We start from the raw sequence: 27,367 nt of genomic DNA on the forward strand, positions 1-27,367 counted from the left end.
GCACGCGCGCACACACACAGGGGAGCTATTTATTCAGTTCCTTTGGTTTTGACACTGGGTTTTAGTTGCTACTCTCTCCTCCTCTTCCTCTCCCCATCGTCCCCTCTCCCTGCCTGACCTAGAACACATACAGGCAGGCCTCAGGCAACACACTACCACTGCACTGTCCCCACAACTCAGTCTCCGTAAGTAGTTCATTGGGCTGCCAATGCCTTTCTTACCGTAAGCCACTGTGTTTGTTTTGGTTTTTCTGATATATGTAGCCAACAGTAGTTTTGAGCATACCCGCATGGTAAGAAATTGTCCAGTGCTTACTAGCTCCTTTCATCCGCTTCCTTAGAGGAAACAGTGCTACTGATTAGGGCTTATAATGAAAGTGAGTACCCAAAAGACACTGACATGGTAAACACACACATCTTTGCTGTGTGCAGCTTGCCACAAGACCTGGTGCAGTGCCCTAAAATGAAAACAAGGAGAGCGGCCGTTTGGATGAGAATAGCCCCCATAGGCTCAGACACTTCAATAGTTGGCCCTCAGTTGGTAGGAACTGTTTGGCTTTGAACTTTTTTTGTTTGTTTGTTTGGTTGGTTGGTTTTGTTTTGTTTTTTGAGACAGGGTTTCTCTGTGTAGCCTTGGCTATCCTGGACTCGCTTTGTAGACCAGGCTGGCCTTGAACCCACAGCGATCCACCTGCCTCTGCCTCCCGAGTGCTGGGATTAAAGGCGTTCGCCACTGAGCCCGTAGGAACTGTTTGGGAAGGATTGAGAGGTGTGGCCTTGTGGGAGGAGATGCGTCACTGAGAGTGCACTTTGAGTTTTCAAAAGCCTACGTCTTTCCTATTGTTGTGGCAGGGTGTCTGGCAAAAGCAATTTAAGGAGGAAAGGTTTTGTTCTGGTGTACAGTTCAAGGTGGGGGATGGCAGAGCGGCAGCAGCGGGAGTCAGGCCGGTCATGATGCCTCTGTCTTCAGGAATGGAGAGTGAGAAGGAAGGAGGGAGAGGGGAGCCATGACAAGTGAAAGCTCACTAGCAGTAAAGCACTTTCTAGGGCAAAGCTCCACCACCTACCTGAAGATTCTACAGTCCTCCGAAACAGCTTCACCAACCGGCGACCAATCAATCCACACATTTTGGGGGGGGGGGGCGTGGCTCATATGCAAACAACAACAAATGGTTGCAGAGAAAGTGATAAACTGTGAAGACGATTGCCCAGCAGAGTATATGTAATAATGTAATAAATACCACTGAACTAAGAGAGACAGAGTAGAGGCGGGAGGGAGGGAGGGAAAGAGGAGAAAGCCAAACACTGGGTGGCCCCAAAGCCATTCACAGGACCTGAATGACAAGCTTGGGGGTGGAGGGGGGGGTGAGAACTTGGTGTCCTGGAGCCAGGGCTCCACTGGCATTTCTGGAACTTCTGAGGCAGCTCTGTCGTCCCATCAATCCAGGGAGGACCACACAGCCTTAGGGAAACTGCTGGCTTGCATTGCACTGTTGTAGGCTTAGACTGTCTATCTCCTTTAGTTAGGGTTCTTAAACACTTCAGTCTCACTTCTCACCCCACCGACTGGAGGAGGAAGGCGAGAACGGATGTTAACAGGCAAGAAGGGGTTCTGAACCTGTTTAGACATGCTTCCTTGGGCCAATTCTACTCTGCGTTGTCAAGATACCAGCAGTCCAGTCCAATAGCCAACACCAAACAGCCACACGAATCCATAGCAGTGCCATGATCCAGAAGAAACCAAAAGGTTGCGCCGAATTGGCACGAGTCAGTGGAAACGGCCAGAGTCAGCCGGAGTGCAATGAGAAGTTCTCTAGAACGCTTCTTTCTGTGACGTGAAGACCAGCAAAGACCCTCAGACAGCATTGCACATCAGGGGAGCAACGCAAAAGCCTTCTCCCACTGTCCATGGGGCTCTATTTATACCCTTCCAAACATCACGCCCCTTCTCATGTGCTCCCAGCAAAAGACCACAAGCCTTCTCACAAGATCTCGTCCAGAAAAACACCACATGACACAACTAAGTCTTCAAAGAAACCAGAAACGTCCATTTCTTCTTGTCATGACAGCCATAGCTCCAGCTCGTCAATGCCTTGTGAAGCATCTGCCTTTGGGGATTTTCTTCTTGCTTCGGACACTAAAACAGCTGTCACGCTATGTGTCCACCCACCCCCTTCCCTGACCCCTGGCCGTTGTAACTGTCTCATGAGGCACCTCCCTGGAGCCTCTCACAAGCACATTTGGCCCTCCCACCCAAGCTTGAAACACTTCATCTGAAGGAGGCGGCGCCCCACTGCTGCTTCCCTGGAACTGCTGCACTCCGAGTCTGGACCTCCCCGCTCTCTTCCAGCATTTCTCGGATGATGACTCGCAAGGCTTTGCCCAGAAGGCTGGCTGGGAGCCAATGGGACAGAGGCGGGACATGGATGAGCGCCGCGTGCCCGCGTCCGAGGTGCAGAGACAGGTAATAGGTGTAATCACAGATGTACCTGCAACGACATGAGACTCCCATCACTCCTGGACCGGGTAAGTGAGTTCTAGACGGAGTTAAGTGAGGTTTTCATAAAGCACAGGAGGGCTGCCCCTTGAGTTGGGTTCTTCTGACGGAGAACGGACATGGGACTAAGGATTCACCGGACAGACATTGGCTGTTGGACTCACAAACCAATGGCCAGCACATGGTCAGGACAGAACCGAATCAGACTTTCAAAGAACCAGTGGTAAAATACCTTCACCACAGGGACTCCCTCATTTGTATCTTCCCTCAGACATTCCTTATCCCTTGAAGAGAGGAAGAAGTGCTTGGTGGGAGGAACTACTAGCATTGGAGAAGAGGTTAAATTAATCTGCAGGGCCTAAGACAAAGGCGCTTAAGGGACCAAAGCAGCCACATGGACAGCATGGGATAGCTTCTTGAGACAAGAGACTGCGGAAGGGACTCAGAAGGACAGTCCCCTCTCTCTGTACCTGTTTGGCACATGGACACCTGGAGCGTACCTGCCCGCATCTCGGGAAAAGGCCACCTCCACATCCTCAACAGCAACACGCCGGCAGACGTCCTTCATGCTGACAACAGACAGCATCACTTCGGGGCCACCTGGGAGGCACACTCCACCATCTGGCCGGAAGCCTCTTACGTCTGTATCCCGATAGCCTTGGTTCTTGCCACACTGCTCCAGAAAGACGGCCTTGGTGGAAGAGTCCATGCCCACATGTACAGCAAGCTGTGTGGACACCTCTATCAGAAGTCCTGGGACACCAGATCACTAGATGTACAGAAAGGCCTAGCTGTGGCAGAGCTCAGCTTCAGGGTACAAAGCATAGTAAGCTCCAAATCCACCAGGAAACCCCAGGACCCCTGCCTAGGCTGCCAGTTAATGGCGCTGGAGCAAAAGAAGCATCTCTTTGGGTTGAGTAAGGTGTGCTGCATCTACATCTAAGGACTTGTCTATTTCAAATGGCTCTTACAAGGTGTGTGTGTTCTCTTTCCCCAGAGATGAGTGGGCAAGCAGGTATCCCAGGTGACTCTGGGAGAAGCTAGCTTTTAACGAAATCTTGTTTGGTTGTTGCTTTTGGAGACTTGGTTTCTCTGTGTAACGGAGCCCTGGCTGTCCTGGAACTCCCTCTGTAGACCAGTCTGGCCTTGAACTCACAAGAGATTTGCCTGTCTCTGCCTCCTCAGTGCTGGAATTAAAGGCATGTGCCACCATGCCCAGCTTAATCAAATCTTATTAGACTTCATTTTTCCTCTTTTTAGAATAGTTGCAGAGGATCTTGTTGCAGTATTTGGTTCAGTGTCTTACCATCGGGTGTTGTTCCTTCATTCTATGACCTTTGGGGAAATGGATATCTGTACCCCCCCCTTTTATACAGTGTTTATGTTTGCTTACTATGTAGGCAGAGTGCTTTTGTTTGCTTGAAACAGAGTTTTGTACTCACAGTGTAGAGCAGGTTGGCCTGGAACTCACAGCGATCCACCTGCCTCTGCCTCCCGAGTGCTGGGATTAGGTATGTGAGCCACCGCACCAGGATCCTGGCGGGATGCTTTGAAGGTGTGCTGACCCTGCGTGGACCACCATCTGACCTTCCCAGGCCCAAAGGCTTTTTGCCTTAAGTCCCTCTGAACAACCAGAATTACCCATACACGGGGCTTAATTCAGGTCCTCAAAGATGTGAGTGATCCTTGAGTCCTGGCTTGAATACAAGATTTCCATTTTGCTCCCTCCTCTGCCTTCCGCCCCACCCCCCGGGCATCTTTTAAGCTCTACCCCATGTTTCAGCATAAACTTGTACACAAATCCAGAATCTTACATCAGAAGCTTTTAATTCCCATTGCTGATGGGGTCCAGCGATGGGGGTTAGGGGTTGGGGGGGGGGGGGAAGGGGAGGTATGCTCCAACCATCAAATCTACAACAAGGCCCAGAAAGTTCCTAGGCCCTGAGCCCATCATCAGCCTCCCAGGCCTACTGCCTTGCCAGTCATCACTTACTTGTGGTTGAAAATCTTCCCAGATTGTGGCGAGCCTCCGTTTCACCTCCCTGTAATCCACAGGCAGCTGCAGGATTCGCAGTTCTATGTTAGCATCCACCCCTAAGCCCAGCTTGGAGAGTTCCCGGAAAACACAGCAGAGAGACTTGCCTCAGGTGCCTGGGCACAAAAACTGGGCTGGACTCTAAAGGACTTGAAAGGAAGCCAGGGTCTTCTCTGGGCCTCAACCCTTCCCTCCAGGTGTGGAGAAACTCAAAGAGACCAGGAACCAAGAAAATGGCCACAGCTTACTCAGGGGCACTGGGTGAAATGGGGCACCCTAAAGAGACACATCTATCTGAAACAAGTCATGTTTGCAGCACTGAGACTAAGATGAGCCGGAGCGAGAGGCTGGGAACGCACATGGCAGCAGAGGTAGCTGGGATAGCAGAAGGAACCACAGGGAGCCTGATGCCTTCTGGGGGTTGGTATGACTTGCTGCTCTCAGCAGCAGCTGACAGGTGGCTTGCATGTCACAAGACAAATAAATCATGGAGCCTAGCACCCCTGGTGCTAATCCGAGCACCAACTGTCCAGTGTAATCTGATGAGTCCCTCGTCTGTCTCTACCGAAGGTACAACAGGGACACTCCACCCCACAGAGCGATGGGGACAGAAATGTGAGAAGCCTGCAGATGCTAGTTGGAATGCCTGGTCAGGTGTGGACTTCTCTGGGACAATGGGAAACCATGGAAGGATTGTGGTCAGGAACCAAAGAACTTAGAGCTACCTCGTGAGCAAAATGGAGGAGGTAGAAGTGGGTAGGGCTATCCTGGGGCCAATTTGAAGTATCAGGGGGAGCTGGTCCCTTAGCGCTGTGTGCCCGGAAGTGGCAGAGAGGTTATTTGTACAGACAAGATTTTAGCAGCAGCAAAAGCCATGGGTTTTCTTTTTAAGAGAGGACAGAAGGAGGAAAGGAAGGAGAAAGAGGAAGAGAAGAGGGAGGGAAGGTGATAGGGGAAGGGAAAAGCAGGAGGGAGGGAGAGGATGAAAGACAAGGGGAGGCAGTGAAGGATGCGGGCATCCTCCTTCTAGGCAGAGTAGAAATAGGAGGTGGGTTGGAGGAAAGAAAATCAGGAGCCTGAAGCTGGGAAGTGGTGGCGCACGCCTTTAATCCTAGCACTTAGAAGGCAGAGGCAGGTGGACCTCTGTGAGTTCGAGGCCATCCTGGTCTACAAAGTGAGTCCAGGACAGCCAGGGTAACACAAAGAAACCCTGTCTCAGAAACAAAACAAAGCAAAAAGAAAGAAAGAGAAAAGAAAAGAAAAGAAAACCAGGAGCCGGAGATCTTAGAAGTGTGTGCTCGCTGTTGGTTACAGTTCAACCAGGCACATAAGGCCCGGCATGTACTTCGATTTTTGCCTATGTTGTTCCCGACTTCCTTTCCTGGCATTTCCGGGCATCCAATTGTATGTCTTCTGGGAACCCACAGATCCCAGCCAGCAGAGCCCAGGCCTATCTTCAGAGGCAGACGGGTGACCTGTCTGTGCTGACCTTGTGGAGGATGAGGTGCTTCTTCTGGACAATGGTTGGAACCTTCCAGGCCTCGGCTTCCCTGCCTATGCGATGCGGTCACAAGTGCCCCTCACAGGGTTGCTGTGAGGGCAAGACAGTGCAGCTGGAGGGCCACGTGGAGGAAAAGGCTGCTTAGATCTTGAAAAGCTGGGAGGCTGCCCAGCAAAAGAATGTTCTGGAGCAGGAACAATGTCATCTGGAGGTGTACAAAGGTCCTTCTCCCTGCTCCCTTTCTCTCCCTGCCCCCTTCTTTCCATTTTCCTCTTCCTTCTTTTCTTCCTTTGTTCCTTTCTTTGCAAAATTCTTACTTCTCCTTCCCTTCCCCTCCCTCCCTTCTTTCCACTCACCTCCTCCCCCCCCACACACACACAACACTTGTCATGTCATCACTGTTCATGAGTCTGACAGTCCAGTGATCATCTTGGCCTCGAGGCTCTACACATGGGAGTCACAATGGCAGAGGGAGTGCTCAGTGTGTTCCCTTTGTCCTGAGAGGAACCGAGAAAGCTGGCAGCCATCAGGTATCACTGAGCCCCCGGCCTGGGTTCCAACACCATGCAGACTGGAGGCGTGTGGAGGGAGCAGTTAAAGCCAGACCTGGGAGAGCTCACCAGAGAAGCAGTGCTGGAGACAAGAGCATGGCTGGGTCTGAGGGTTGGAGCCGCTCGCCTAGCCTAGCATGCGTAAAGGCTTGGATTCCATTCCCAGCTCTAAAGAAAGAAAAGAAAATGAGGACTGGCCAAGGGAAAAGGGAAGAGATACAGGCCAGCCATTGGTAGGGTGTGATGCAGCCATTAAAAGGACTTTATAAAAAACTACTGAAAGCCGGGCGTGGTGGCACACGCCTTTAATCCCAGCACTTGGGAGGCAGAGGCTGGTGGATCGCTGTGAGTTCGAGGCCAGCCTGGTCTACAAAGTGAGTCCAGGACAGCCAAGGCTACACAGAGAGACCCTGTCTTGAAAAACCAAAAAAAAAAAAAAACAACAACAAAAAACCAAAAAAAAAAAACAAAAAAAACTACTGAAACTGAAACCCCTGAGAAGGGATAAGTAAAACAAGTTAGGATCACGCACTGTTCCCTGAAGTCCTAGGTGGAAATGGAAGCACGCTGGCATGGTCAGCCCTGAGCACACATTCGGGGCTGATGCTCATTTCCCGCTATGCTTGGTAAGATGTGTACCATGTATAATAAGATGTGTATAATGTGTAATGTGCATAATGGTATTAAGTAGTCCAGGCATCATCCTCGGCTGCCCCTGGAAGACCCCCGGCACTCTGCTAGGCATCTCCCTACAGCCTCACCATGAGTAGATACTAGCCCCGTCCCAGAGGGGACAACCAAAGTCCACAGGGACACAATTAAAATGGAAGAAGCTGCAGGAAACAGCATCAACAGAGATACAGAGGGAAGTCTGGGGAAACCCCAAGGGCTGGCCACAAACCCTTACTCTCGTCTTGAGAAATCTGGGGTGCTGGCTAAAGGCGACTCTGCCTAAGCAATGTGAGCGATGTCAAGTTCTGCCCCCCCAGCTCTCCCATTTCCTTTATATGACTCTGATGGGTCAGTCTTGCCTGGAAGATCCAGGAGTGAATGACAGGGACCCTCTATCCAGTCACTGTCTCCTAATATTTTGGGTCATGCGGCCCATTAATAAAATGTTTGACATGGCATGCCTGCTCATTAGCTGGTGTCTGGATGACACAGGGCACAGCGCACACTTCAGTACCTCTTCCCTGGTGGTCTGGTGGGTAGGATTCGTGGCACTCACACAGGACACGGGCTTCATTGTTCTGTAACGACTTTTCTTAATTCTTTGTTTGGACCTACATGTCAGCTTGTCTTTACGTCTATAAGGGCCACAGGAATTGTCACTCCTCATTTCCTTGTGGTTCACAGCAGTCACTGTGTCTCCTTATGTGTGATGTTGTTACAAATCATTTTTATGAGATTTCCTGATCATAATGTGAGGATTGTCTTAATTAAGGCGGAATAGCATGACCCTGAAAACCATTAGCAGGTGGAGATGCTTTACAATGAACTGAAAGTGAGTCGAAGAAGACAGGCTTTTATAGCACCACTGGGTCACTTCCCCCCAAGGATGAAAGGCCCCCCTCATCTCTAGGATCCTGGGCCTGAGGGCCTGTGTAGACTGAGCCATGCTCAGTCTATTCAACGCAGATTACTGGAGGTTAAACTCCTACTTTTATGGCCTATCCAAAGAACTTTGCATCCATGGAGGTGGCTGCTATTGAAAATAATTAATTAACTAAGGAAGCAAGGAAGGAGGTGAGAGAAGAGAAGAAAAGAGAGAAACATTGGGGCCAGAGGGATGGCTCTGTGATCAGGAGAACAGGCTGCTCTTCCAGAGGTCCTTCCTGAGTTCAGTCCCTAGCATCCACATGCCAGCTCACTAGTCTATGATGGAATCCAATGCCCTCTTCTGGTGTGCAAGATGTACATGCAGATGAAACACCCATATACCTAAAGTATATAAATAAATCTTTAACCGGGCAGTGGTGGCACACACCTTTAATCCCAGCACTCGGGAGGCAGAGGCAGGCGGATCACTGTGAGTTCAAGGCCAGCCTGGGCTACAAAGTGAGTCCAGGACAACCAAGGCTATACAGAAAGACCCTGTCTGGAAAAAACAAAAACAAAAACAAACAAACAAAAAATAAAAGAAAGCAAGCCAGGCACGGTGGCACACATCTTTAATCCCAGCACTCAGGAGGCAGAGGCAGGTGGGTCTCTGTGAGTTCAAGGCCAGCCTGGTCTACAAAGCAAGTCTAGGACAGCCAAGGCTACACAGAGAAACCCTGTCTCAAAAAACAAACCAACAAACAACAACAAAAATAAAAATAAAGAAAATAAATAGTATTTCTGAGAATGTAGAGAGCTTAGTAGTTCCTAAACAATCAATCTCTGACTGGCTATATGACCCAGCACCCCCACTTTTGACTGTATACTCCCAAATGGAAAGCTTGTAGCTCTGTTCACAGTGGCAGAACTCTTAGCTTGGTGGTGGTAGCACACACCTTTAATCTCAGCACTCCAGAGGCAAAGACAGGTGGATCTCTGAGATCCAGGCTAGCCTAGTCTACAGAACAAGTTCCAAATAGCCATAGCTACACAGAGAAACCCTGCCTCAAACAACAAAACAAAACACACATACACAAACAAACAAACAAAAGACCTCACTTCCTTTCTTCTCTCTCCTTTCGACACCCCTCCATTTTATTTTATTTTATTTTATTTTATTTTATTTTATTTTATTTTATTTTATTTTTGGTTTTTTGAGACAGGGTCTCTCTGTGTTAGCCTGGGCTGTCCTGGACTCACTTTGTAGACCAGGCTGAACTCGAACTCACAGCGATCCCCCCGCCTCTGCCTCCCCAGTGCTGGGATTAAAGGCGTGCGCCACCAAGCCCGGCTCACCCCTCCATTTTAAAAAGATACTTTTTTTATTATATATAGAGTTCTGCCTGCATGTACACCTACTCACCAGAAGAGGGCGCCAGATCTCATTATAGATGGTTGTGAACCACCATTTGGTTGCTGGGAGTTGAACTCAGGACCTTTGGAAGAGCAGTGCTCTTAACCTCTGAGGCATCTCTCCAGCCCACACCCCTCCGCTTTTTTAATTTAAATATCTGTTTATTTTGTCTGTATGTATGTGCATGCCTGCATGTTATGACTCACATGTAGAGGTCCCAGGACAACTTGCAGGAATTGGTTTTCTTCTTCTAACATGTGTGTCCTGGTGACCTGACACAAGCTGTCAGCTTTGGTGGCAAACACTTTTACCCACCAAGCTATCTTTGTTTGTTTGTTTGTTTTTCGAGACAGGGTTTCTCTGTGTAGCCTTACCTGTCCTGGACTTGCTTTGCAGACCAGGCTGGCCTTGAACTCACAGAGATCCACCTGCCTCTGTTTCCCGAGTGCTGGGATTACAGGCTCCCACTAAGCTATCTTGTTGGTCCTCCATTTTGTTTTTTAAAGACAGGGTCTCGTGTGTCGCAGGCTGGCCTCAAGCTGACAACGTAGCTGAAGTAGGAGGACCCTGCACTCCTGACCCCTCCTTCCTCAACCTCACAGTGAGCTACAGTGAGACGCATCCTACTCAGGTCCTCTGGAAAAGGAGTCAATCAGTGCCCTTTCCTTCTTTAAAATTGGAAAAGGAGCTGGGCATGGTGGTGCACACCTCTAATCACAGCACTCAGGGAGGCAGAGGCAGGCGGATTGCTGTGAGTTCGAGGACAGCCACGGCGAAAGAAAGACAGAAAGAGAGAGAGAAAGAAAGAAAAAGATAAAAGAAAAGAAAATTAGAAAATGAGGGGCTGGAAAGATGGCTCAGAGGTTAAGAACACGACTGCTCTTCCAGAGGACCTGGGTTCAAATCCCAGCACCCACATGGCAGCTCACAACTGTCTGAAACTCCAAGATTTGACACTCACATAGATGTACATGTGGGGAAAACACCAATGCGCGCGCGCACACACACACACACACAAAACAAAGGTAAATAAATTTAATAAAATAAAATTGGGAAAGGAGAGGAGAGGTAGGGCCTCACTGTATAGTTCAACCTTGCCTAAAGGTCTGTCTAGATCAGTGGTTCTTAGCCCTTTGGCAAAACCCAAATATTTACATTATGGTTTATAACAGTAGCAAAATTACAGTTATGAATTAACAGTGAACAGATGGGGGGGTCACCACAACATGAGGAGCTGTATTAAAGGGTCACGGCGGTGTCAGGAAGGTTGAGAACCACTGTTACAGGTTAGCATGCTTCAGCCTCCTGAGTTCTCTCAGCACCACTGTGCTGCTCAGTGGCGTGGGTGAATCTTGAAAACATTACACTAGGCAAAGTAAGCCCGTCATAAAACTCAATACTGTACGATTCTACTTCCACTAAGTAGCTGACACAGCCAACTTCAGAGAGGCAGGAAGTAGAACGGTAGCCATCTGAAACCAGGTGGAGGGGGAGATGGTACCCATTGTAAAATCAGCAGAGTTTCAGCTCCGCAGATTCAAGAGTTCTGGACACTTGCTGCACAACAATGTGAATACACTAGGACCCTGGGGCGGGGGAGGTGGGGGGTGGGGGTGGGGTAAGGGGGAGGGGAGTGGGGGGGTAATGGGGAGGGGAGGGGGGTAAGGGGGAGGGGAGTGGGGGGAGGAAGGGAGTGGGGGGTAAGGGGGAGGGGAGGGGAGGGGGCAGTTCCAGAATTGAATAGTGTTGATGGTCAGATAACGCTGTAAATGGACTCACCCAACTGTGTGCATTTGCAAACTTAATGGTATGTATAGTTTACATCCATTTTAAGCCATAGCTTTACCCTCCGGCAAAATGTTTTGTTATTGCGTGTTTGTTTGTTCCCTAATGGGGAACAGCCTGCCCTCGTCGTGGTTTGTAGCTTGACCCAGAATAACTTCCTTGGGTTTTACACAGACCAGGAGTAAAACTGAGATCTTTAACTAAGCCGAACCATTTATGTGTCTGCTACAGTTCCCTCAAGTCACCAGGACTGATGAAAAACAAGAGGAAACAGTCACGTGTGCACACATCTGTGCATGCATGTGGAGGCCAGAGGCCAGCCTCAGGTGTCTTCAGACACCTTCTTTTTTTTTTTTTTCTTTTTTTTAAGACAGTGAGACCTCTCACTGGCCAAAAGCTACCTTCCCAGTAAACCCAGGGGAAGTTCCCTGACACCGCCTCCCCAGGGCTGGGGTTAGAAACATGTACTACCATGCCCAGGGGGTTTTGCTTGGGTTCTGGGGACCGAACTCAAGTCCTTACACTTGCATGTACACTTGACCATCTGAGAAATGTTTTACAAGTGCGAAAATGCAGGGAGGTTCTAGCAAAAACACACAGAATAAACATTTGTGGAATTTGCTTGGTTGGTTGGTTTGGTTTTTTTAGGGGAAAGGGTTTCTCTGTGTGGCCCTGGAACTCACTCTAGACCAGGCTTAGCCTGGAACTCAGAGACCCACTTGCCTCTGCTTCCTGGGTGCTGGCATTAAAGCTGTGAGCTGCCACCACGCAGAGACAACATAAGCATTTTTGATGGACAGGTGCCTTTGTTTTGCCCACTTCAGGGTCTTTTCAGGTCCCATGTAGGGCATCACGGCACATGTAATTGTCACATCTTCTCTTACCATGACATCCTTGTTTTTAATGGCTTTGTGGGTTCTATGGAACACTGGCCAGACACTGTATACTCGGTGCTGGTATCTGTCTCCTGCTCTCATATCAGTGTGGGCTCTCGGCTCAGAAGAGGAAGACTCTAGAAGTATAAAGTACTATGTTAGTGTCACTATAGGTGTTGACATCCATCACCTGGCCGGAAACTTTGTCAGGGCATCTTCACCATAAAGTGCTCTTACTTCACAGCCCGGATTCTGAGCCAGGAAGTCCCTGTGCACAGTCAGCACCTGAGGAGGAGGATTAAGCTCTCTTCAAGGCTGGAAGTATCTGCATAATTTATGCACCTGCAGAAGCCACTGCCTCCCTCTCCCACACTCTGATCTACACAGAGAATATACGTGATTCTCTTTAGAGTGGTATAGGCTCCTGGAGATTCATTTTACACATCAGGCTACGGTTGGGCCCCTGCGCGCTTTCCTACTCCCTGCCCTTCTGTTCCAGGAGTGTTGCAGGCATCTGTGAGTCCTTACCTGAAATAGTAGACTTGGGCTGGAGAGATGGCTAAGAGGTTAAGAACACTGGCTGTTCTTCCAAAGGTCCTGAGTTCAATTCCCAGCAACCACATGGTGGCTCCTAACCATTTGGTTTTTTTGTTTTGTTTTGTTTTGTTTTTCCAGACAGGGTCTCTCTGTGTTAGCCTTAGCTGTCCTGGACTCGCTTTGTAGACCAAGCTGGCCTTGAACTCACAAGAATCCCTCTGCCTCTGCCTCCTGAGTGCTGGGATTAAAGGTATGCACCACCACGCCAGGATCCCAACCATTTGTAATGAGATCTGGTGCCCTCTTCTGGAGTGCAGGAAGTACACTGTATACATAGTAAATAAATAAATCTTTTAAAAAAAAAAAGGTAGACTTAAGATGGATGCTTTTTAACTAACTGCCCTTCTTCCATACATCGATGACAGTGTGCTTCGGTGAAAATTATTTGAACATTTACGCTGACCTTGGTCACTTGACCGAGGCAGTGTGTCCATCAAGTACCTTCCTGGTTTATTTCGGGGAGTTTCCACTACCTGCTTTTGAACTGCGGCTGACCTCCATTCACTGAAACCACAGATGAGAAGTGTCAACTGCGGAAGTCTATCCATGCCCGTCCTCCTGCCTCATCCTCACCACACACTGTAGTTCATCAACTCAATGAACTGCTGAAGAAGTGTTCTGGCAGCCAGGCTCGGTGGCGCACTCCTGTAACCCCAGCACTCTGGGGGCAGAGGCAGGCGGAGCTCTGTGAGTTCGAGGCCAGCCTGGTCTATAAAGCAAGTCCAGAACAGCCAAGCCTACACAGAGAAACCCTGTCTAGAGAGAAAGAAAGAAAGAAAAAAGAAAGAAAGTGAATGTATGCTCTGGCCTTCTAGCAGTAGGTGACAGTCACAGTCGATTGCATTTAATTCTTTGTCAGAACTGGGAACTTCTTATATGTTTTTGGCTGCTATGAGCAATAATGCTTGGCATTAGGTCTATGGGGTTGAGCTATGGAGAGCCCTGTTCTTCCTGGACCACACACTCTGCCAGCAGGGGAAACACTGAAGGCATCCTCACTCACTTGGTGGGGGCCAGGCCAGACTTCTAAGGATGTCACCAGGGCTCTGCTCCTGCCCCACCCCTTTTTAAATAATTACTTAGTTTTATGTTATGTGCATTGAATTTTTGCCTGCATGTATGCCTGTGTGACAGTGTCAGATCGTGAAGTTAAAGACAGTTGTGAGATGCTATGTGGTTGCTGGGAACTGAACCCTAGTCCTCTGGAAGAGCAGTCTGTGCTCTTAACCACTAAGCCATCTTGTAGAGGATGGTCATTCTAAGATCCCCGAGCTCATAGTAAGAGCTACTCCTTTCTGGCTATAAACTAGCTTTTCCTGTAAGACTACTGGTAAAATCAAATTAAAGGCCAGCTGCCCATGAGCAGCAGTTCCGGGAACTTTTTCCTGACTAACCAGATCTTTTACAACTTCTCTCTCTCTCTGGAATTTCTCCCCCTTCTGTGGTTATAGCAGCCATAAAGGTAGACACCTGCTGGAGCATCTCACAGTTAGGTATCCATAGCAATCCTCGCTTATGCAAATACCCATGCCCCCCTACCCCCGTGCCTATAAAAACCCTGTGAAATTTTTCAATAAACAGGGCTTGATCAGAATCCAGACTTGCCCTCATTTCTTTGTGTCTCCTGTCCCCCCCACTTGTCTGCCCCCTCCAAAGGTACCTGTTGAAGACCCCGTGGGCCAGGATACCATCTCTCCAGCCCCCTGCTTCCTATGTCTTAAACAAACCGTGGAGGAGAGTGACCCTGGAAACAGGCCCCCAGAATGGCAGGTCTGAACTCAGATTCCATGGGCGTCCCTGGAAGACTGCCTGGGCCTCTTCTCACCTCTACCCTCACATCCGTTCTCATCACTTCATTGGGGATGTCATACCTGGGGCATCCAACACCTGCAGGGCCCTCCTAGGCCTATGATGGTTGCCAGCCAGGTGGAGATGCCTTGAATCAGATGCCACTCACCTGTGCTGACATTGGCAGTCACTGCTGTACCCTGTCCACACCCTGGACCAGCGTTCCACGGCTGCATCTCTCTGGGATGGTATTTGTACTCCAGCTGCAGGCTCCGCCCCACCACCATCCTGCTTTCATGTTGTATTTCTCTCACTAATAATCTTCTACAAGGATATTCAGACAGGGACTGATGAGCCCAAATGGTGCTCCAGAGATGGAGAGATGATGGGAAGGTCTGTGTCCGATGTCTTCCTCCACAGATACCCGCCTTATTATTTGACACAGGAGCTCCCACCTGAAGCCTGCCCATTCCACTAGTCTGCTGGCCAGCAAGTCCCAGGGGTCCTCCTGCCTCTGTATCACCAGCATTGCATTTCAGATGCATGCCGGTATGTGCAGCTTTTCACATGGGTTCGGGGTAATTGAACCTGGGACCTCATGCTTGCCCGGCAAACAGTTCACTGACGGAACGTCTCTCCAGTGAAATTAAATGTTCATGTTAAACAACACAAACAGAAAACAAGCCAAGAAGGGCTGCTCTCTCTGGCTCTCTGAAGTAAACTGAGAACCCTGGATTTTCTCCAGACTAAAGTGAAGTTTAGGGGGACCCACAGGAAGGGCCAGGCCAGTTGCTAGTGTCCTTTTGAAAATAATCTGTCATCTTACTCTGGCTTGTTGGTACAGAAATGGATTTAGAGTGTTAGCTGCTCTGATCACCACCTTGCATTCTATTCATTTTTTTTTCTTTTTTATTCTATTCATTTTTTAAACAGCCCGGAAGGGGCTGGAGAGATGGCTCCGAGGTTAAGAGTGCTGTCTCCTTTTCCAAAGGACCCAGGTGTGGTTCCTAGCACTCACAGAGTAGCTCACAACCATCTGTACCTCCAGTTCCACAGGATACGGCACCCTTTTCTGGGCTCCTCCTACACTGGGCACATGTGAGGCATATAGACACACATGCAGGCAAGCACCCATACACCCATACATACAACAACAGTACACACACCCATACAAAAACAAAAACCAAAAAAGCCAGCATGGAAGGAGGATGAAACCATTTCATCTTTGGGGATAAAGAGAAATTCCCCACATATGAAGTTCATCGAAAGTGGGAAGAGCCTACCCTCTTGGCTACTTGGGCTCTGTATATTTGAAATGCTGTTACATTATGCCTTGGCACAACGGATCTAGGTATGTTTTACAGAATCGTTCTTTTATTGCAGTGGTTCTCAACCTTCCTGATGCTGTGAACCTTTAATATAGCTCCTCATGTTGCGGTGAGCCCCAACCATAAAATTATTTTATTGCTACTTCATAGCTTCTGATTTTGCTAGTGTTATGAATCAAAATACAATATCTGATATGTGACCCCTATTTGGGTCTCAACCCACATTTTGTACTACATTATGTGCCACATTTTCTTGCCTTTGGGGGCTCAGATACTTCTAGAAAGGCTTTTAGAAAATCCTTTGGAATGGGACTAGAGAGATGGCTCAGTGGTTAAGAGTTCAATTCTCAAGCCGGGCGTGGCGGCACACACCTGTAATACCAGCACCTGGGAGGCAGAGGCAGAGGAATCTCTGTGAGTTTGAGGCCAGTCTGATCTACAAAGTGAGTCTAGCTGGGCGTGGTGGCACTCGCCTTTAATCCCAGCACTCAGGAGGCAGAGGCAGGCAGATCTCTGTGAGTCAAAAGCTAGTCTGCTATACAAAGAGAGTCCAAGACAACCAAGGCTATCCTGTCTTGAAAAAAAAAATTTAAAAAAAAGAAAGAAAAAAGATTTGACACCCTCACACAGACATATACACAATGCAAACCACCAATTAACATATATATTTTTTTTTCATAAAAAAAAAAAAGAAAAATCTTTGGAATGAATCTGAGGTGTTTCTGCCTCCAAAAGTGGAATCCCTAGTAACTCAGTTAGGGTTTCCACTGCTGTGATGAGACACCATGACCTCTCGGCATCTCTCCTAAAGGAGCGCATCTAATTGGAGACGGGTTAGAGTTCAGAGGGTCAGTCCATTACTGTGGCCCCATGCTCCACTTCCTCCCTCTGGGCAACAAGATGCCCAGAACATCGGGCTGACCTGGATCCCAGTCAGGCTGGGAGTGTGTGTGTGTGTGTGTGTGTGTGTGTGTGTGTGTGTGTGTGTGATGACTATATGACTATATGACCTCATATAAGATCCAGATCAAGGGCTGGAGAGATGGCTCAGCGGCTAAGAGCCCAGTCTGCTCATCCAAAGTTCCTGAGTTCGATTCCCAGCAACCACATGGTAAGTGCGTTCTTCTCCGAGGTTTTCAATGTGTTACAGCTCTTTTGGGTGACAGCAGCCGGGGGTCTGCTTCTTCCCTTCGGAGTGTCTAGGCAGCGGAGTGTGCAGGCACCTGATGAAGGAACGAAGCCTAGCTGGGCAGGTGGGGCTGAGGGTCTCAGTCTGTCGGTGAATGTGCAGAGAGAGAGAGAGAGAGAGAGAGAGAGAGAGAGAGAGAGAGAGATGCCCTCTCCAAAGCAGCTCTGCAGGTGTTACTGCCTTGTAGCTCAAAGCTTTCCCAGTGACACAGGAACAATTGCACAATATTGGTGAAACAGCTTGTGCACTTTGCTCGGGTGAACGAGGGCTGTATGAACCTTGGGGAGCGCGAAGGGATTTCCAGGGTGGGCTCATACCATTGCTTGAGGCTCAGAAGGCGGGAATCCTTTCTTTGCGTGGAGAGGCATTCCAGGTGCTAGGCTATATGGCTGACCATGGAGGTACATGTGCCAGGGCACGCAGGCCCAGCACAGGGAAGGAGAGAGCCTTATGCCTGTTCCTCTCAAGACTGAGATTTCCGGGGTTTGGGCACATCTCCACCTCACTCCAGCTCCAAGCTGGTTTACCTGGTAGCACAGGCAGACATGGTGCTGGAGAAGGGGCTGAGAGTTCAACATCCAGTTTGGCAGCCAGCCAGCCACTGGGCCTAGCTATGGTATTTGAAACCCAAAGCTCATCCCCTCCGCCCCCCCACTACCAGGATTCCTCCAGTAAGGCCACACCTATTCCACCAAGGCCACACATCCTGATGCCACTCCCTAAGCATTCAAATATGAGTCTGTGGGGGCCATTTTTAGTCAAACCACCACACTCCACTCCCTGGCCCCCATAGGCGTGTAGCCATATCATAATGCAGAAATGCATTTATTTAGTCCCATTTCAAAAGCCCCCACAGTCTATCAGTCTCAATCCTATTTGAAAATCCAAAGTCCAGGCTGGAGAGATGGCTCAGAGGTTAAGAGCGCTGTCTGTTCTTCCAAAGGTCCTGAGTTCAATTCCCAGCAACCACATGGTGGCTCACAAGCATCTATACTGAGATCTGGCGCCCTCTTCTGGTGTGCAGGTAGACATGTGGGCAGAACACTGTAAGCTTAATAAATAAATCTTTTTTTTAAAAAAAAGATCCAGATTAAAAGCAAGTCACCTACTTCCAACATAATAATGCAGAGAATAGACATTATACCCCAAAGGGAGGAGGGGAGCATAGTGAGGAAGTACTGGACCAAAGCCAGACAAACCCATCTGGGCAAACTTGAAACTCGGCATCTCCGTATCTGATGTCAAAGTGTTCCTCAGATATCCAACTCCTTCAAGCTTTATTGACTGCAGCACGCTTCTTTCTCTTGGCTGGTTCCACTCCCGTGAGCAGCCTTTCTCTGCAGATATCCCATGACTCTGCCACCTCCAAAAAAGGTTGGGGTCTCTAAGGCAATTATCTTAATTAGGTTTTCCATTGCTGTGAAGAGACGCCATGACCAAGTCTACTCTTTTTTTTTTTTTTTTTTTTTTATGAGACAGGGTTTCTCTGTGTAGCCTTGGCTGTCCTGGGCTTGCTTTGTAGACCAGGCTGGCCTCGAACTCACGGTGATCCGCCTGCCTCTGCCTCCCGAGTGCTGGGATTAAAAGTGTGTGCCACCATGCCCGGCTAAGTCAACTCTTATGAAGGACAACATTTTACTGCAGCTGGCTTACAGTCTCAGAGGTTCAGTCCATCATTATGGTGGGAAGCATGACAGTACGCAGGCAGACATGGTGCTAGAGAAGCGAAGAGTTCTACATCTTGATCCTCAGACAAAAGGAGACTGTGTGTGACAGTGAGCATAGCGTGAAGATACATGACCGCAAAGCCCCGCCTCTACAGCAACACACTTCCTTTAACAGGGCCACACCTCCTTCAGTGAGGCCACCCCCTCCTAATAATGCCAGTCAGTAAGGTGCTGGCGTTCAAACACATGAGCCTATGGGGCCATGCCTATGCAAACCGCCACACGTTGTATATTTGAACATTGCTTTCTTCCATTCTCACTGTCCTCATCTTCTGGAATTCTAATTAAACAGAAATTTCATTCCTATTTACACTATCTACCCTATACTTCCTTGTCCATCTTTATGTTGTCCTTTGAGTAATATCTTCATATCTATATCCTAGTTTACGAATTTTTTTCTTCATCTCTTTCTGAACTGCAATATATATATATATATATATATATATATTTACACATACATACATACATACATACATACGTACATATGGGTGAGGTCTATCATCTACCTAATCTATTTCTTTATCTTTCTATCATGTACCTTTAAAAACAGTTTTATTTACTTATTTTATTATCTATACAGTGTTCTGCCCACATGTGTACCTGCACACCAGAAGAGGGCATCAGATCACATTATAGATGGTTGTGAGCCACCATGTGGGGGCTGGCAATTGAACTCAGGTCCTCTGGAGGAGCAGTCAGTGCCCTTAACCTCTGAGCCATCTCTCCAGCCCTATCATCTACCTTTTAAGAGATAGGTTATTCACATACAATGTACTTAACCTATGTGTATTTTACAATTCTGTAGCTTTCGGTATACGCAGAGTTATATAACCAGCACCATGAGAATTAGTATAATCAACCATCAGCACTATCAGCGTCAAACCCTTTTCATTATAACCTAAAGAATCCTAAATAAACACGTGAAACGCTCAGTGGGTAAAGGTGTGTAAACCCAATAGCCTAGGACCCACACAGGGGAAGGAGAGATCTAACTCTACATGTTACCCTTTGACCTTCACAGGCAAACCATCCTGTTCCTGCACACCCACCCCCCTCACACCCACACACAATCACACACGTACCATCACACAAATAAGTAAATGCACCGGGTTTTTTGTTTGTTTGTTTAGTTTTTTTTGTTATTGTTGCTTTGTTTTTTGTTTGTTTGTTTATTTTTGGTGGGTTTTGTTTGTTTGTTTGTTTGGTTGGTTGGTTTGGTTTTTTGAGACAGGGTTTCTCAGGGTAGCCCTAGCTGTCCTGGACTTTGTAGACCAGGCTGGCTTCAAACACACAATGATCCGCCTGCCTCTGCCTCCTGAGTGCTGGGATTAAAGACAAGCACCACCTAAACCAGGCATGGTAGTATACTCCTTTAATCCCAGCACTCGGGAGGCAGAGGGGGTGGATCACTGTGAGTTCGAGGCCAGCCTGGTCTACAAAGCAATGTCTAGGACAGCCTGGAGAAACCCTGTCTGGAAAAACCATGTGCCACCATGCCTGGCTAAATGTACTTTTTTTTTTTTTTAAAAGAAACTTCATATTCATTTACTGTTACCCTTCTCATCTCCCTACCTATAATGTATTTTTTTCTCTGAATACATTTCCTTAATAGGGAAATTGATACAAGTGGAGCCAAATGACTTATTGTCTTTTGTGACAGTATCTTTCACTTATCACAATTCTAAACTGTCCTTTAAGTCAGCTCCTTCCTCTCTCTCTCTCTCTCTCTCTCTCTCTCTAACTTTTTATTTATTTATTATGTATACAGTACTCTGCTTGCATGTACTCCTACAAGCCAGAAGAGGGCACCATATCACATTACAGATGGTTATGAGCCACCATGTGGTTGCTGGGAATTGAACTCAGGACCTTTGGAAGAGCAGGCGGCGCTCTTAACCACTGAGCCTTCTCTCCAGCCCCAGCTCTTTTCTCTTAACAACTATATTTCTCATTTCTCAGACTGCTGCCACTTGTTTTCAATTTACCTCCTGACTGTTTTGATGATATTGTTATTTCTGTGACTGACTGTGGTTCTGTGCTCTGAACCGGCTTCTACTCATTTTTCTACGTGGTAGTTTGTTTCCTTGTGTAGCTGGTGATTTGAGGCTACGAACTGATACTTCGTTTATATTTCTTTGTAAGAGGTTTGTGTTTTATTTGTACTTTATTCTTTTTGTTTGTTTGTTTTGAGACAGGGTCTCTCTATGTGGTCCTGACTGTCATGGAGCTCACTGTATAGACAAAGCTAGCCTTGAACTACAGTGATCTGCCTGCCTCTGCCTCCTGAGCACTGGGATTAAAGGTGGATGCTACCAAGCCTGGCTCAAGAAGTTTACACTGTAAATCTTCACAAGAAACTACAGCTGGGTGTGGTGGCACACACCTTTAATCCCAGCACTTGGGAGGCAAAGGCAGGTGGATCGCTGAGATTTCGAGGCCAGCCTGGTCTACAAAGCGAGTCCAGGACAGCCAAGGCTACACAGAGAAACCCTGTCTCAAAAAACAAAAGCAAAACAAAGCAAAAAGAAACTATAAAAAAGACTGCAACAGTGAGAGCTTCTGGCCCACCATCCTTTACAATGATCCAGCTTAAAGTTGGAACCTACATTTCATTTCTAGCCCCTTGCTATTTACATTTTTTTCTTTTTCTTTCAGAGTTAGGGTCTCATATAAGCTAAGCTGGCCTCATACTCACTGTATAGCTCAGAATAACCTTGAACTTCTGATCCTATTGCCTTTGTGTTCCTAGTACTGGGAATACAGGTGTGGACTGCCATGCCTGACTTTATGTCGTGCTGGGGATGGTCCCCAGGACTGCACGCTAGGCAAGAGCTCTACCAATTAATCCATATCCCTTGTTCTGAACACAGAACTCACTTTTATCTGCTGTTCCTGTGTATGCTGACTTCCTGTGCGTGCGTGCGTGCGTGCGTGCGTGCGTGTGTGTGTGTGTGTGTGTGTGTGCGTACTCCTCAGAGGTGTCCTTGGCTTCCTGTGTGCCTGACTATACACAGAGGCTTGCCCCTCAGCATATCCAGTTTGCTACCCTACTGCCGCCTCCTGGAGCCCCAGCCTGTGTCTCTTTCTGCTTTCGTTCACTAACCTTAAGAAGCCTCGAGCCTCCCAAGCAATTAATCCTCTCCATCCTTTCACTTCCCGTGCAGATCTGCCACTCTGCTCCCATGTGCCGGCAGCTGCAAACCTGACTAACAGGAAGGCTCCATCAGCACACCCAACCTGTCCCAGGGATTTTCAGTGACTTCCTTAACCACCACCATATCTGCATGTATACAAATGGCATATATTAAAAACAGGGTAACTGGCCGGGGCAGTAGTGGCACATGCCTTGATCAATGTGAGTTTGAGGACAGTCTGGTCTACAAAGCGAGTCCAGGACAGCCAAGGCTACACAGAGAAACCCTGTCTTGAAAATAACCAAAAAAGGAAAAAAAATAAAATAAAAAGAAAGAAAAACAGGGTAACTGAGGCACAGAAAACTTGGGCAGCTTGTTTGCATCCCACTACTTGCAACTGTGCGAACTGAGAGGTGACCAGAAGCAGTCTGGCTCTTTTCCATTGTCCATGATTGCAGAAAGAAACAGAAGGGTCTGGGACCACCAGGGACTTGGCAGAAGTCCTGCTGCTCAGGGACTGGCTCCAAAAAGCCAGGAGCTCATGAAAGCCTGGTACTGGCCTGTTACCGTGTGTGCCACAGCAAGGCTTGGCAGTATGCCTAAGGTTCTCAGAGCTTTTTCATGATTGGAAAAACAAAAGCCCAAATGCTAACCCGAAGGGTCAAGAGTCTCCTGCCTGCCTTTGTGTTGACAGACCACAAAAATCAATGCCACGGCTACCCTGAGTGCACGACACTAGCAGCTTTGCTGCATTTTCCAGCCTGACTAGGAAACCCTGCGAGCAGAGTCCAGTCCTCACATCTGGCTTCATCCAACAGACGTGTGAAACTGAAAGCCCAGTGTCAACAGGCAGATGTCAATATCCAGAGCGGCTGAGTGACACCCCCATGAGGAGCGATGGCAGACAACTGGCCCAGGGAGGCCAGCGAGTCAGGGACATGCGCCCTCCTTGTGTACAGTGCGTGGTCAGAGGACCTGCCTCCTCCTGGTCAGCCACATCCTTAAAAGCAAGCGTGCTGTCGATAATACTGACCATTAGTGACGTGCTTACCCAGGCCCCATGCCACGCTCACACAGAGCAGCACGTACAAAGCTGTACAAAGCTGCCTCCACATGGAGTCATCAGTGAAGCACAGGGACACCAGTGTTGTCACTCCTCATGCACGCGAGAGGACACGTGCTGCTGAAAATGACTTTCCCCAGGAAGAGAGGACAAGAAGCTAGCTCCAGGTTCAGCAAACCCTACAGTAGTGTTTCCTTATCCCAGGGGTCTCCAGGCCTTTCTCCCAGGGGTCTCCAGTTTGTCTTCCCTCCAAGGAGACTCTGGTCACTAGGAGTCCCATTCACTGGGATTTCCCAATGCCACAGAGGGAACCACATCAGTCGGGGAGGGGGGGGGGAGGGGTTACCTTTACTGCTTCCCAGCTGGAATTCACCAGGTGCTGCCGGAAGGGCCCAAAACCTGAAACCAAAGAGACCCGAGTTTGCTGAAACCAGTCCAGGTCACCCAGTAGTAAGTTTCACCACCAGGTAACAAGTTCCACAGGCCCCAGAGAACTGCAACTTTGCCGATCTGAGAGCTTCTTCAGAATCCTCTCTGTGAACCCCAGTGGGGGAGCCCAAAAGTAAAGGGAATGCGTATAGAGCTACAGCTGGGTGTGGTGCACGCCTGTAATCCCAGCACTCGGGCGGCAGAGGCAGGTGGATCACTGGGAGTTCGAGGCCAGCCTGGTCTACAAAGTGAGTCCAGGACAGCCAAGGCTACACAGAGAAACCCTGCCTCATAAAACAAGCAAACAAACAAAGAGAAGAAGAAGGAGAGGAGGAGGAGGAGGAGGAGGAAGAGGAGGAGGAGGAGGAGGAGGAGGAGGAGGAGGAAGAAGAAGAAGAAGAAGAAGAAGAAGAAGAAGAAGAAGAAGAAGAAGAAGAAGAAGAAGAGGTAAAACTTTTAGAGGGGGAAGAAAAAGTAAGGGGAGGGGGGAATCTAAGGAACATTGGTCCAAAAAAGAAAAAACTGACAACTGGACACCATAATAATCACAAACTTTGAGGCTTCGGTGGGTATGGCTCATGGGGTAACAGGCCATAGTTAATATGCACAGGGCCTTGGGTTCAACCCCAAGTGCCAAAAACAAAAAAAAGCATAACGATTTGCCCAGCATGCACAAAGGGTGGGGTTCAAACGCCAGCATAAAAATAGCCATGAGAGCACTCAATGAAGGATTGTCTACACTGGGTTGGCTGGTGGCTGTCTTGTTAATTGATGTGAGGAGACCCAGTTTACTGTAGGCAACACCATTCCCTAGGCATCAGGTCCTGCACCTTACAAGAATGGAGAAATCCAGGTGAGCACAAGAAAGCAAGAGCGCAGTCATGCATGCACTTCTCCCTGCCGCTGACGGTGGAGGTGATGGCACCGGCTGACGGAAGTTCCTGGACTGACTTCCTCCCAGGAGGGACTGGAACCCAGCACTGGAGACTGAAATGAACTCCTTTACCCTCTAAGTTCGTTTGGGTTGGCTGTTGGGTTTTGTGGTTTGTTTGTTTTCTCTGGGTATTTTATCATAGCCAAATGAATCTGGAACACACACCAAGTGTTAGAATCAGGGTGGTGGTGGTGGAAGAAGCCATAAAGGAAGAGCGTGAGGGGATTTTGAGGTCATGACCAAGTTAAACATCTTGACTGTGGAGGTTAATCCAGGAACTACACACTGGTTGAAAATTGTACACACACACACACACACACACACACACACATTCTCTCTCTCTCTCTCTCTCTCTCTCTCTCTCTCTCTCTCTCTCTCTCTGGTTTTTCGAGACAGGGTTTCTCTGTGTATCCTTGGCTGCCCTGGACTTGCTGTGTAGACCAGGCTGGCCTCGAACTTACAGCGATCTGCCTGCCTCTGCCTCCTGAGTGCTGGGATTAAAGGTGTGCACCACCACACCTGGCTGCCTTTTTCTTAATTGTACTAATGTCAGTATGTTAGCTTTGATGCCAAAGATGTCAGGATCAGATGACTCCAGTGAAAGTTGTAATGAGTTCTCTGTATATTTCTTTACAATTTCCTCTTGACCTATTATATTTCTAAAACGAAGAATATGTAACCTCCTAAGCTTGTCAGACAGTCATCTCAGGTTGGGCCACCAATGTCCTACTCAGTTTTATTTGGAATACGACTAAGGGGTTGAGTTCCTGATTCTTACAACATACTTCTAAATCCCCACAAATCTGAAACTTATATATAAAAGGTTAGGGGTCTACATCAAGTCCCTGGACCCCAGGGTCTCTAGAGTAGGTGGCAACATTGGAAAAGGGATCCAGCTGTGCCTAGCAACAGCTGAGTGCATGGGTCTTGACCCACCAACAGCATTGAGTCACGGAGAGAAAAAGCTTTTCAATAGAATGTCCCACCAACACAGGACTTCTATCCGGCTTTGACTGACGGGGACACACCATCTTGCAGCTGCTATGGGAACCTGCAGCCATAAAGAACGGCATAGAAAATGTTGAGCTTAAGTAGAAATATTAAGGAGCCAGCTTTCTCTTGGATAAGAAAAAGCTATCAACTCACATCCCAGGCTTTAGAATCATACTCAGCTTTGCGAAGACTACATCTCTTATTTGTCTTCAACTAGGAGAGGTAACTCAGGGAGCAGAGTTTGTAGGTCCTGTTTTGCTGGGCTAACCCTCACCATCAAGACTGCCTTTGGAGTGTGGAGTTGGGGAGTCAGCCAGAGAAATCTGGTGGAATCAGGGGACCCTCGGGGGGAGTGCCAGCTCGCCTGGTCTCTCATTCTGCTGTTGCTGTCAGCCAAAACCTTGATCTGAAGGCTGTTTGGTGGGGTCCCTGCACTTCTACCATCTGTCTAAATGCCAGTTGTCAAGACAAGGTTTACACACTCGGCAGATCCAGTTAAGTGACGAGCCTGCCCCGGTGACTCAAAACATTGCTAATAGGAGCAGGCCTCACTCTGGAATCCATTGGGCATTCTCCAGTGGCGCCTGGCTGCCAGCTGATGAGACAAATGTCGGGTGAGGTGTGAGCCCAAGAGGGGCACAGCACGTTCCCCTGCCCGTATTTCATCTGAGATGGGCACACCTTCCACCAAGAGTCTGGCTTCCCCAGGAAGTCAAGTCCAATGGGAACCATTCAATCTCTGGACCCAAAATAAGAAGATAAAAATGGAAGAGGATGAAAGTGTTTCAAAAGAGTTTTCTTTTTTTTCTCTCTCTCTCTCTTTGGAAGGTTGATAGTATGAATCACTGTCCCAGAGTAGTTTTCAATTAAGGCGGGTGACAGGAATCCTTTGTGCTCCCTTTATCAAATACAAGTTGAAAAACTCGAAGTGTGCCAAATGGGTCTAACTAGAAATAAATAAAGTGCTTTGGTGTCCAGCGAAGAGTAAAAGCCTTGTGAGGAAAGAGCAAGCCCTTAGGGACCAGCTGTGACAATGACAAGACGTGCATGTGGCTGGGGTGACTTCTGATGTGCTGCTGAGACAGAGGAGACACCGTGTGTGTGTGTGTGTGTGTGTGTGTGTGTGTGTGTATGTGTGTGTGTGTAAAGGGGTTCACAGGCATCAGCCAGTGTGTGTTTGGTTAGTTCAGTGTTCCCTTAGCAGCAAAAGCACAGGGTGGGGGTGGGGGTGGGGGCGTGCAGGGCCGGGGACTGCAAACTGGATCAAGGTGTGGTCATTGTAGAAGGAAAACTGTGTGAGCCTGGTAAGCATCTGTCCTGTCCGAATCTGCAATTCTATCCTGGCCACTGGGTCCTAGCTTTAGGGACAGCAGGTGACAGCCTAGGCTCCTCCCCAAGGAGTTGAAGGACAAATAAGGTCTGAGTGAACCTAAGCCACAAGTGGGCACCTCTGTGCATGCCAGTCTAGTTATTTGTGGTTATTTGTGGCGAAGGGGGCTCAGAGGCAGGAAAGCTTGTGTTTTTTAATAGGGCAGAGCAGGAAGTCAGCTCCCATCTTGAATTTCTACCAACACCAGTTGCCACTCAAGGTCCCCCGGGAGAGCTGTTTACAAGCAGCACCGAGCAAGAGCGCGTTCCAGGCGGCCGCAGAAAGCAGCAGCAACCCGGAATGCAAGGAAACGCGGGGCTTACCGGTCACCACCACGCAGCGGGGTTGCGAATCCATGAGGCCCCGCAGAGTTAGGCTGGCGGGAGGCTGGGCCAGCCACTATCCGGCCCTGGAAAAGGCGAGGACCACGTGGGGGAGTGTGGCAAGGCCACGCCCTCGGGATCCGGCGGCCTCTGGATGCTCAAGCCTCGAGAACTCACCAGGACGCAGCTTAGTTGGTTCCTTAGGATGCATGACACCAACGTGCTCCACCCTGTAGCGACTAACTGTCCCGAGACTGCGCCAGTACTGGGACTCGCGACTGAAATCGCTCAAACTAG

General features: G+C 48.5%; 1 protein-coding gene across 1 annotated transcript; it reads right to left on the reverse strand.

Annotated features, from left to right (window-relative positions):
* Window positions 1-27,320, reverse strand: PGPEP1L (pyroglutamyl-peptidase I like). The gene is made up of 6 exons (XM_084774157.1): window positions 27,248-27,320; window positions 27,071-27,156; window positions 23,368-23,421; window positions 4,490-4,611; window positions 2,997-3,223; window positions 1-2,488 (listed from the first exon to the last, which is right to left on the reverse strand). Exons 2-6 carry the CDS (start codon window positions 27,102-27,104, stop codon window positions 2,269-2,271), a joined length of 657 nt encoding a protein of 218 aa, XP_084630283.1. The 5' UTR covers window positions 27,105-27,156; window positions 27,248-27,320; the 3' UTR covers window positions 1-2,268.
* Between the last annotated feature and the right edge of the window lie 47 nt (window positions 27,321-27,367).

Source organism: Acomys minous, assembly GCF_964271855.1.
Source record: "Acomys minous genome assembly, chromosome: 2".
NCBI classification, from domain to species: Eukaryota; Metazoa; Chordata; class Mammalia; order Rodentia; family Muridae; genus Acomys; species Acomys minous.